General features: G+C 41.5%; 1 protein-coding gene across 1 annotated transcript; it reads left to right on the forward strand.

The window, feature by feature from the left end:
• The first annotated feature begins 9,264 nt into the window (after nt 1–9,264).
• On the forward strand, nt 9,265–12,333 carry LOC137150899 (taste receptor type 2 member 9-like). The gene is made up of 3 exons (XM_067544953.1): nt 9,265–9,317; nt 11,693–11,839; nt 12,210–12,333. Exons 1-3 carry the CDS (start codon nt 9,265–9,267, stop codon nt 12,331–12,333), a joined length of 324 nt encoding a protein of 107 aa, XP_067401054.1.
• The last annotated feature ends 250 nt before the right edge of the window (nt 12,334–12,583 follow it).

The following is a 12,583-nucleotide window of genomic DNA, read 5'->3' on the forward strand; positions in this document are numbered from 1 at the left end:
TATTTTTTATTAGGTAATCTTAAATCATGGGATTTTTTATTCTTACTCTGAATGACGTTCCAGCACTCGCACTCACAGTGACATTATATCAATCTTAGAAATTAATTGGGGCATGAAGAGACAAGTTGGGTGAGGTTATCTTGTATTGGACCAACTTCTGTTGGGGAGCAAGACAAGCTTTCAAGATTTCTTTCACCAACAGAAGTTGGTCCAATAAAGATATTACCTCACTCACCTTGCACTTCTAATATCCTGGGCCCAACACAGGCACTGGGACATGGAGACCTTCTATGGTCATGGTTGCTGAGTCAAGTAAGTGCATTTATGGGCAGGCTAATTCCGTGCCCTAGCTGAGATTCCTAGGTTGAGTTACAGTGGGGTTACAGTGGACAAGAAGCTGGATATATGTCAACAGTGTGCCCTTGTTGCCAAGAAGGCTAACAGCATATTGGGCTGCATTAGTAGGAGCATTGCCAGCAGACTGAGGGAAGTGATTAATCCCCTCTATTCAGCACTGGTGAGGCCACATCTGGAGTATTGTGTCCAGTTTTGGGTCCCCAAATACAGGAAGGATGTGAACAAAGTGGAGAGAGCCCAGCAACGAAAATGATTAGGGCACATGGGACTGGGGCACATGACTTTTGAGGAGAGGCTGAGGAAACCAGTCTTATTTAGTCTGCAGAGGAGAAGAATGAGGGGGGATTTGACAGCGGCCTTCAACTACCTGAAGGGGGGGTTCCAAAGAGGACAGAGCTAGGCTGTTCTCAGTGGTGGCAGATGATAGAACAAAGAACTCAAGTTGCAGTGGGGAAGGTCTAGGTTGGATATTAGGAAAAAGTTTTTCACTAGGAGGTGGTGAAGCACTGGAATGGGTTACCTAGGGAGATGGTGGAATCTCCGTCCGTAGAGGTTTTTAATGACCCACTTGACAAAGCCCTGGCTGAGATGATTTAGTTGGGGTTGGTTCTGCTTTGGGCAGGGCATTGGACTAGATGACCTCCTGAGGCCCTTCAAACCCTCATCTTCTATGATTCTATGTGAACTTGTGCACTAGAGGATCATTCAAAGCAAGAACTAATGATCCCTGATATCAAGGAAAGCGAAAAGAGGGACACTGTTTACAAGCCAAGAGTCTGATTCTGCAGTCCTTTTACATGTGACTTGTGTCACTGACTTCAAAATCACCATAGTGACATTGATATTGATGGGATTACTCACATTAGGACTACAGTACTGGGTCTGCAATGTGTGAATCACCACTCTTTTCCTGGTCATTTATAATCTTTATATTTCCAATTTGCAGATCACCATCAGCGAAAAAGACAACTCTTGGCCAAAACAAAATACCCCAATCTACTTAATTTACTGTCACAAGTGTGTTTGCAGCAGACTCTTCAGTGTCCTTTGGATCCAGCCCTATCTGTCTGTGTGCACATAAACACCATTCCTCTCAGGATTTAGTCCTGAAATATTGCAATACGATTGCGAATCCTTCCATCATTGCCTGTATCACACTACAGGCAGGGCCAGGCTCACAGCTGGCATGCGTGGCCTAAATCCAACACTCCAGAGGAAGTATGGTAGCTCTATCCAAGCAGTGAATATTGCCCTTTGAATGGACAGAACTAAATAGGCTAACAGAGGTTGAGAGAAATGACTAGTGAATGGGTTAGCCAAATAGCCCTTTTCTCATTCCCGTGGATTTATTGCTCTCTATATGGAAAACAGCCCAGATTTATAACTGATTAGAATACTCGTTTTCCCAGAAATGACTAAAGACAAAATGTTCATAGTGCACCAGCTGTTTCTATTCATGAGATGCGTTAGTGATTACACTATTTTATGGCTGTTATTAAAACTAATCGAAGGGATGAACCGGGAAGCCCAGGGGGACAGTAAACAGCATATATAAGTCTTGTATCTAGGACTGCAGTTTGAATATGACTCAGGTCGGTAATGATCAGGAGTTATGCTTTCTTAGGGGCTGTGTGAGAAGAGTTGTTGGTCCTTCCAGAACAGGTTTAGCGACACGTTGTGGGAGAGGTCTGAACTGCTGCTACCTGCTTTTTGACTAACTACAGAACTTCAGTTTCCAGAGTTCTCAAAACATGAAGGCTAACTACACATTCCAATAAAATACGTTCAATGATTGTGTCCTTGCAACTAGCCCAAACTTCAGAGCACAAGGGATTTTCAATCCCTGCATTATTGCTAATAGTTATTACTCATATTTAGGGGAAATAAATCCCTGCATCATCCTAATGCCAACTCATATTTACTTTGACTTTCTTTTTTTAAAATTAACTAATTTCTTTAATTTCTCAAACTCAGCAATGTTACGTTTTCTGTGGGTAAAATTCCACTCATTTCAAAATAAATTCACTGCAAATACATCAGAAGTTGGTGTCTGTGCTCAATGAGTTACAGTTACAGAAATCAGGGCATATGAAAATGTTCAGACAATAGCATTAAAAACATTTGGGTGCCCACCTTATACCAGGTATCAGAAAGAAAGCAAATGGGATCTCTTATTAATGGGATGCATGTGTCTTGAGAGGACACCCACTGATTTTTTGTATATCCTGATTTCCAATAGTACATACTATCAAGCACAGAACCCAGTTCTGCAATTGTGCAAAAAGTCCGATGCAGCTCAATGGACTTCCTCCTGTAGTAAGATGAGTAAGATGGTGGAATCAGGGTCTGCATGAGTATAGGCTACAAAATCAAGCCCAAAATAAGGTGCAAAAGGGCCAAAAGCTTCCATTGCATGTATGCTCAGTGATGAAATGTGCCCCTCGCCCCACTGATTTTCAAAACCTGAGCAAAGACTTTCAAACGTGATGTGATTTTGGATGTCTCTATGTTTGGGTGCACAAATGTAAACATCTAAAAGAGGCCTGACTCTAGGAGGAAGGTTGTTGAGCACTTTATGAAAATCTGACTAATGGATTTGAAAGTCCGGCTCCTTTAAAGTGCTACACGATAGGCACCCAAAAAATCTAGGCACTCAAACCACTAGTCACTTGAAAAATCCTGTTCCTGCTCTGGATGGCTTTCTAGATATTTTGTTAACCATCCTGAATCTTCTAAGCCCTCTATGATAACAGCACATTTAATACATGCTCTGTTCCCATGGATGGTAACAGGGTATTCCTTTAATATGATATACTGCACCTTCAAAATTAGCAAAGATGAAAAGGTCATTGTTTTCAAGGAAACTCCTCTGGTCCATTTCGCTGTATGTAAAGAAAGCGTTCCAGTCTATGCTGTGGCCCATTGAACAATTGGAGGAAGGATAAAAATCTCCAGTAATAGATGGTTTGTCCCAGAGAAGTGTATCATTTCTGCCTGTTGCACAAAAACATTAAAGCTAACCAATACACGGGTTCAAATTCATCTCCTTTCACTTTAGAAAAGTTGCACTCCGGATGAAACTGGCTCAGTGGCTTGGTTTCATTACCTCTTTCCCAATTTTTAGAGAGCTCCTCCTTATTTCTATATTACACCTTGCAGACTCAGACTTACTGTTCACCAATTGGTTGGGTTTTAGTGAATCTTCAGCTCGGAGACATCCTCTGGGTGATGTCAGAGTCGTGATCCAGAATGGTAAGAGCTGTTTGTCTGCTTCCAGCTGGCCACTCTAGAATACCATCGTTCTGACGGCTGCACAGATGGAAAGTAATCCCCATGTAATTCACATCAGGAGAGGTGACCGTGTCATGAGGATAAAGCTGCAGTGCAGAGCCATAAACTGTAGAACACTGGACTTAAGATAAAATCACCTTTTGAGTTATTGTGAAAAAGGAAAGTGAAGGCACTAATGTGCCAGAAACTGGTGGCACAATTTGTCTCTTTCAGGCTTATGTCATTGATGATAATTCCACCATCAGAACTGTGAAGCCATAGGTGATTAGACATTAAGGGCTGGGCTATACTACAAAGTTAGTGTAGCTTAACTACATTGCTCAGGGCTCTGAAAAAACATACATGCTCTGTGAACCTCCTTCCACCAATATAGTGTCTACACTGCAGCACTACAGAGGGGTAGCTGCAGCATTTTTAGTGTAGACATAGTCTCAATGTAGTATTAAGGATGATTAGCTAAGAGATAACTAGCTATGGTCTCAGTCCTACATATGCCACATGGAAAAGTTGCATTATGGCTTTTAGGATTTTAGAGTCCTTAGCCTACATTTTCTATATCAGGGACCTATAATTTGGTATTGTTCAGTATAACAACTATAAGCAGACTTCACTTTGACTCTCAAAGCCAAATTCTGCCCTGGCTCAACTTCAACTGAGTTGTAAGTCAAGACAGAATTTGGTCCACAGAGTGATTTACTCATAGATAAACGTGAAAGTGTATTATATGAGACTTTCTAAATTATTTGAATTTTGGGAGCAGGATGTTCCATTGGTTATTAGTGATCAGGTCTTCATGTACCTGTGCACTTCATTCAGAAAGGATTGCTACTTGCGTATCAGTCTTTTTTGCCATAACCATACTCACAAGAAGTAAAACTATCAGCAGTGTAATCTTCAGTCATGAAGGACAACACCACCATATGTGTTTGTACAGCACCTAGCACAAAGGGGCCCAGATCTTGACTGAGGCTTCTAGGTCCTAATATAATACAAGAATAAAATAATAATAATAATTTATCCTATAACATACCAAACATCTGTACAACTGTGTGGTTAGAAAACATTAAAAGGTATTCAAAGGACCAACTTGAGAGAGAGCAGGCCATCAGAGCGCACTGACTGTAATAATTTTGCCAGGTACTTTTATTGTTTTGGCTATCATTGTATAATTATTTGCCATGTATTATAAACTCTGCTTGGCTGTGTATCTGGTTCTTATAAAACCATCCATGGGATTTTGTCAATAATTTACTCTGACTCTCAGCTTGAAGAACTGTTAAGCCTTTTGGACATTCCTGAAAAAAAGCCGGAAATGTTTTAAACTTTACATTTTTTAAAAAATCTGGCACTCTTACATCCTTGCTGGAGTGGGTTATGTTTTTTAACTTAGTTTCAGAAGACAGGGGACCAGCTCCCGGGATGACATAAACCGGCATATTATGTTTACTACAATGGAGCCACATTGATTTACACTAGCTGAATATCTGGTCTACAGTGTCAACAACATTAATATTGTGTAATTCAGTGGTAGCTAAACCAACACCACATACAAGCTGCACAAATATGGAATGTCTCTAATACAAACAGTAGAGTGCCACCACACAAAGAGAGTTGTTACCCAAACTGTCACCCAGGAGATGGGGATGGGAAATTTCCATCTGCGTGAGTTGTTTTTCAGTGCATTTCTCTCTGACTGTTAAGAAGAAATATGTGGATTTACTTAACATTTTTAAACACATGCTACAATCTCCCCGAGGAATAATCAGATAAACTACATGTATCAACAAGATAATATCACTTGTAAAAAACTTCCTTCCTGTTGCTGAAACGACATAAATGATAGTTTAAAGTAGGCCAGGATAATAATACATTTTATCAAGAATTTCACTATACTTTTACCAAACCCAGGCCCTGTATGTGGGCACCCCATAAACCTCAGAACTGGATCTGCAGCTCAGGTCTATCTCTCTACATTTCTAACAGTACAGAAACATACAATACACAAGAATTGTCGCATGAGGCTGCACCAGTAGGCTGTCTCCAGCAATGGCCAATACAAGATGCTTAACAGAAGGTGTAAAATCTCCATAACAGACAATTACACAGCACCTGCCCACAGAGGAAGTTTCTTCCTAACCTACAGGGTATTAGTGGTTGGTTTGTGTCCTCGAGTGAGAGGGTTTATATCCTTTATATATTTTTATGCAATCCAATGTAACTAGAGAAGTTTTAGTCAACCATACAAATAGCTCATTTCTTTAGACATTTTCACTCTCATGTGGTCATTCAGATCAGCATTTAGGCATATAAATGCCTGTTTTACACCTCCAGTTTGAGGTCTAGTTAGCTTACTAAGGAGTCCAAAATGTGGCCAGACTTATATGCCTTCTAAAGATCTTTTTTTTTTTTTCATTTAATGTCAAATATACACTCCAAACTGTAAAATGTTCACCATCAAACTGACTTTGGAGATAGCTTTTAAACCATTCACATAGATAAACAAAACATCACAAGAGAGGACAGCAAGAACTAGCGATAACGTCCTCCATCAGCAAGGAAACCAGGCACACCACAAAAGATAGACAGCAAGCGATGTCAGGAAATGGAAAACCTCTCTCAAAATAAGAGTGTGAGTGAAGTCCCAGTGCAGGGGCTGAAGATATTTAAACTGCAGAATGATTCATGCCTATATCTCTGTCACAGGAGAATGTAATACCAAGTAACTTACTTAAGATAAATGTAAGTGTAAAATTCATGAACCAATAGATGTTAAATTAGATTCACCCCCAGAGGCTCCCCTAACATTTCATTCTGCAGCACACTTTGGAACAGAGGCCCCCTTTGCTTGGACCTACCCACGTGAACATTTCTCCATGCCTCCTGCTGCAGTTTCATTCTGTGGAACTCTATGAGCAGGCTCTGCAGATCACTAGTTCCCCAGAACTACTCTTAGGGAAGCAAACTTTACAATGTGATGGGCTCCCTGCATGGTTATCTTTGGGGGGCTTCCGATTGCCTCTTAAACTCTTCTCTGCACCAGCACCTCCCTGTCAGCCTCTTCTCCAAGCCCTACATCCTCCTTACTGGCTCTCCTTCACCATGACTGAAAGATCAGATAATTCTCTCTCCTCTGCTGAAGTAGCCAATAAAAACATCGTGCAAATTTTCATCTCCTTTGCAAGACCTACTTCATCCATGTTGCATGTGGGATTTTCCACCATATTGGGGGAGCTGTCCATCCCCCTCCTGGCTGCAGGTTTTGCAGGTCCCAAAAGTAAGCTGTTGTCTAATGATTAGTATTCATCACATTGTCGTATTATTTTTATTTCTCCCCTCCCCCACCTTTTTTTTTGTTTACCTGCATTTATTTCCTGGATGTCGCTTCTAAGCTGCCAGGCATCTGTGCTGCAAATTATCAAATGAATCAACGTGTTAGGTTACTATCCAGATGTCAGTGAATCCCTGCAGAACGATACTGCTTGTACTACTCCCATCCTAATAAGTGAAACACATCAGTTTTCCTTCAGGCCTAAGTGTATAACCGTTTCATTATTACTCTTGTCTTTGATGGAGTTTCTGATCTGCAACATAAAAAGTCAATTTCAAAATCACAGACTAAGAATGAAATCTCGCCCTGATCTTGAGCCCGAAAACGGACAAAAGGATGAGAATACCATAAAGATGGAGGTGCAGATAACCAACACTGTCAGACACAACTGCCTAAAGGAGTCCATTGTAAAAGATCAGCTGGTTTTGTATACGCTGGTATATCACTCTGTCAATGATGGTCTCAGAAAGCACCAGTAAACATAAAAATACTGCACTTGGTATAGAAAATTGGGGTCTTATTGTATTGGATGCAGCCATAAACTAACTTACTGATTAAGCTGCCTTCTCATTTCATAACCATTCCTAATTGAATTAACCCTTGTAGCAATCAGAGCCAAAAAGGGTTATTTAATAGTATTCTAAATTCTTCAGGCTAAGCTCACACTTTTTTCCATTCCATGTACTGTCCAGTCCCCATTCTGGAATAAGGAAAAATATGGCCTGCTAAGAACAGTGGCATCACCCTCTAGAGACTGGATGCTCACAGGTCTGCAGCTTGAATGGACAAATCACTAGAGAGGATCAGAAAATGGGTATTTTTTCCTGGGCACATTTTGACAAGACCAAACGTTTTTTTGTTTTCATCAAAATGTTCAGGGTAAAGTGTCAACTTTTCTTCAAAAAACAAAAATCTGAAAACCAAAAGTGACATTGCTTTTGGCAACCAAAACTGCAAACTACCAGAAGCTCACTTTACAGGTTTCCGTTGAAAACACCTTTAACGGAAGCAGACATCTTCTGTGAACATCTGTTTCATCACAAATCAAATTTTCCATTAAAAAAAGGTTTGATGGACTATTCCCTATAATCCACAAAATGGTCAGGCTGGCAGCATTGGGAAGAGAAGGCCTCTATTCATCCCAGAACTGTAGGAGCCCAAGCATTTACCACATGCTGCCCCTCAACCCTTCTTCCACGGTTGCGTAAATATTTTTATTGTGGGGGCAGAGGGAGAATGGAAAGAGGCACGAGCACTATCTCCACCTCTGCAAGATCCATGCCTCTGCTATCTCTAATATTGGCTTGGTGCTCTCTACATGGAGCCAGCCTTGAAGCATTAGCTGGCACAGAATACAGTTTACATAGAAGTGCTCTCACAGACAGCACATTATACCTATGCCCCACAGATTACATTGGTTTCCAGTAGATATCTGGGTACAGTTCAAGGGGTAGATTGTGATCTGTAAGGAGTCACATTCCCCCTAGAGACTTCCTTCCTCTTTCATTCGGCCGTTGAGATCAAGCTGTTTGATTGTAATTTATTGCAAGTGCACCGACAGAAGTTCAACAGAAGTCTTGTATAAATGTGCCTGTGTCTGGAATAAGTGACATGTGCAATCAAAAACGGAGGTCATTTAAAATGATGGTTCTATGGGACATCCATAGGTATTGCAATGCATTAGGACCTTGTACCTTGGAGAGACTGCAAAGTGCATGGATTTCACAGCATGTGAGTTGGTTATTCCAGCTAAGGAAAGAGGTAGAATTGGTACATAGTGCCTAATAAATTCCTTATTCTCTGTTATTCTCTTATTCCTTCTCCAATGGGAATCATTCTCTTAGCACAATTTTCTATGTCAGTAGGAATTTGCATTACCCAACACAGTTATATCTGAAAGAGTTGAGATAAATAGGCTTGGAAATAATCCAGAAATCACTGAGAAGCTAATGTTTAATTAGGATAAACCTGCACCCAAGGGGCTTGATTCTCATTTTATTCTATTTACATTTACATCCACTTTAGGACCCCCTTACATTCCCAGAGCAATATAAATGGGCATTAGCATAAATGAGAATATTGCCCATAATAGCGATACCAAATGGAGACCTTGGGTCTGATTCACTATGCATTACTCCAATTTATTGCCAGTTCAGTTCCATCAACTTCAATGGAGTAGGTGGCAAATAACTGGCACAACATGGTAAATCAGGCCAGGGAGAACAAGTGGGTCCAGTTAGTTTAATAAAAATGGCCTCTAAGCAGAAAGGGGAGATGGAAAAAGAGGCATGGACGAAACTGGAGAGAAATGCTTCCCTGACTGTCTGCCTGCAAAATGCGGGTGAGCATGGGCTCATTTGTTGTTCTGAAGTGGATATAGATTTGATCTGATAGGGTCTCAGGGATCAGATTATGATTTTTTATTGTGTTTATCTGGAATCTACTGCAGGGAGAAGGGAACTTTCCAATGGAAATTAAGTCCAATGTGTAAGCAGCATCTGAATGAATGAGCTCTCCCCTGACATCTAGTGATAAACTGGGGCAAAAGACTTCAGGATCAGACTGTATTTGCATAAACTCGCCTACACTGCCTGTGTGTTCAGCAGACAGAGCTGCATTGCCAAAGTGATCAGTTTTGGCTGGTGTTGGGTTACAAATCACCACTGAGGCCAGACATTGTCATCACCAACTAGAACCAGAAGAAGATCATTATGGTAGACGTCACGGTCCCATTCGAAAACAGGACCCCAGCCTTTCACGCAGCCTGAGCTTGTAAGGAGAAGAAGTATGCCCCCTGGCCGCCATCCTGAGCACAAAGGGCTATGAGGTTCAGACCCACGCACTGATTGTCGGAGCCCTGGGCGTTTAGGATCCCTGCAACAAGTGTGTGCTGCGGGCCTGCGGTGTCGGTCAGCACTACGCCCGGCTGATGTGTCGCCTCATAGCATCTGACACCATCAGGTGGTTGAGAGATATTTACATCGAACACATCACCGGGCACAGACAGTATTGGGATGAGTAAGCCGGTGCGCCACCGTGAATCAGCATCAGGAAGACTCAAAGACCTTCCTCTCCACCGACAGGAGTTTGTAGATTAAAGGAGTATCTATACCACATCACTGACTCAATGAGGGACAATCCACTATTATGGACACATCTACTCCCATTAACCGCATCCTATGTAACCCCTGCAATAAGTGATGTTCCCGAATTACTGATCGCTTGTTTTTTCAATCAAACCCTTGACCCCTGTATCCGGGTTATTGCAGATTATGTATTCCTTGCACTTGTTAAAACTTCTTACCCAACTCTGCTCTTGTCAATAATCTATACACTATACCCAGATGTCCAGCAACTCTTTGTGTAAACTCTGTGAATTGTTTGTACTTTTAAACATTACCATTAATAAAATGTATTGAATTTGAATGCAGGGGTACCTAAATGTTATCCTTGTATGAGTAAATGGAGCAGGACTGTACTTAGCCTGTCCTGATTGAGGGGGTCACCCTCAACTGAACTGCACTCACTAAGCAGGGGAGTTGGGATGCTAAATCCCCATGAAAGAAGAAAGGATGGAAATAGATGTTTCTACCTTGTGGGGTGGGCTCTGCCTAAAAGGTACTGTTTGATCTTTCCCCTTGCCCCTGTTTAAAGACACGGCTGATTAGACTCAGTTGAGAGTCTTTGTTTTGTTAAGTGATCACCAAAGCTGAGATCAGCAATAACCAAGTCTTAGGGCTAGTCTACACTTACAGTGGCACAGCTGTATGCTGCCAGAAGAGTGCTTGTGTAGCTGTGTTATGGTGATGGGCGAGAGCTCTCCCGCCGACACAATAAAACCACCTAAACAAGTGGCGGTAGCTATGTTGGCAGGAGAGCTTCCCTGCCCTTCCCCCACCCCAGGCATGATAAATTACCCCCCAGAATGCACCTCTGAACCCTGGGTCTTTGCTGACCAAGGACAGCCAACTGTGAGTGGGCTGCAGAGGAGGGACAGGGGAGTGATATGCTAAAGGGACATTAATTTGTCAGGCAGAGGCAACAGACACTGTCCAATGCACTGTGGGGCCAGGCTGGCTTCTGAGAACAGGTTTTTGAGTGTGGTTGTGGTGGTTTCTCAGATTAACGCTTGGTTCCCTTTTCCTTTTAATAAAGGTTCTCTTTTGTTACACACAGACTCAGTGCTCACGAGAAGGGAAGTATAGCCTCTTAGAGGTGCCACCACGGGTGGTGATGCATTTTCCCAGATTCCTGGATGGGGCTCAAGCCAGTTCTGTGTTGTATTGTTAAGAAAAACCCCTAAGTATTGAACCTGGCCCCTGTTACCATCAACTTCCCCTGGCAGAAGGGTGACAAATGTAAAAATGTTTTTTCTTATGCCAGCATAAACATCAAGCCACCTACAAAAGCTGCTGAAAAAAATTCTCTTGACAGCTCTTCAGATGACATGCAAATATCACTGCATGCTCATAGGAGAATACTTCTCACATTTACATGCTTCATAAAGCAGAGACTATATTTTGAAGAGAAACCTCCTCTTCTTTTTTTTAACTGTATAAAGCTATGCCTTTCATACGAGCTATACGGACAACTATGCTATCTGTCATCCAGCTCCCAACAGAGCCTTGTTTCTTTGGTACAAAACATCTGTACAGCTTGAAGAATGGGAAAAGGATGGTTGCAATATTCCAAAAGTAGATAACTCTGTCCCATCAGTTGTAATTGTGTGATCATATTGGTAACTGAGGCTGTTGTAGGGATTTGGATGAATGTTTTCATTGTGGCCATGAATTGCATTGAGTGGATCAAAAAGAGATGCTTGACCACAAGTGATAAGATGGTGGCCAGTAAAAGCTTCCCCAGGTTTATATTCTTGTGCATATTTATGCTACATCTTTTCTGCATGACATACTATCCTAAGTATCACAAGAACTATATGTTGAAAGTATTCAGAGTTGGCTTCTTGGTTTCTAATTTCTTACATCTTGTTTTTTAACCTGTGAAGACTGAAGGGGGGGCTGAAGTCTGCAATTACCTGACACCTGAGAATCTCCAGGCCAATGCCTTGCTGCTCCTGCCTTCTGTGTTTTCATCTTTCACAGACAGCCTTCCTTTCATGAATGATATTTACAGAATACATTTCCAGCCTCTCAGGAAATGAGACTATGAAATACATTACTCTGAAAATAGATTTGCTTGTCTGTTGCATTGGATTTGCCATTGTTTTCACCAGACTCATCATTTCAACCATCCTCCTACTCTTCTCTCTATGGAGACATATCGGGAAGATGCAAAACAGCTCAAATGGTTTCAGGAATCCCAACATGAATGTCCACGTTTGGGCAGTGGGCAGTTAAAACTATGACATCCACCATCAGTGTTGTTAATTTTATAGCTTTGAGATGCTTATTGTCAAACATCTGTCAAGCAAAAAGTCTTGCAGAGTATCTCTGTATGGTCGTTGTCATCACTCGTCCTTTGAGACATTTTACTATCTTGATTTTGAGCAATCCTAAATTGAAAAAAGGCTAACTGGGTTCTGAATTATCAAAGATGCAGGATTTGTTTAGGGGAAGGAATTTCATAAAACTTCCCTCTGTCCTTCAG

The sequence above is a fragment of the Emydura macquarii genome, unplaced genomic scaffold (genome assembly GCF_026122565.2).
Source record: "Emydura macquarii macquarii isolate MOO-44397 ecotype Brisbane River unplaced genomic scaffold, CSIRO-AGI_Emac_v2 contig_1039, whole genome shotgun sequence".
Classification (NCBI taxonomy): Eukaryota; Metazoa; Chordata; order Testudines; family Chelidae; genus Emydura; species Emydura macquarii.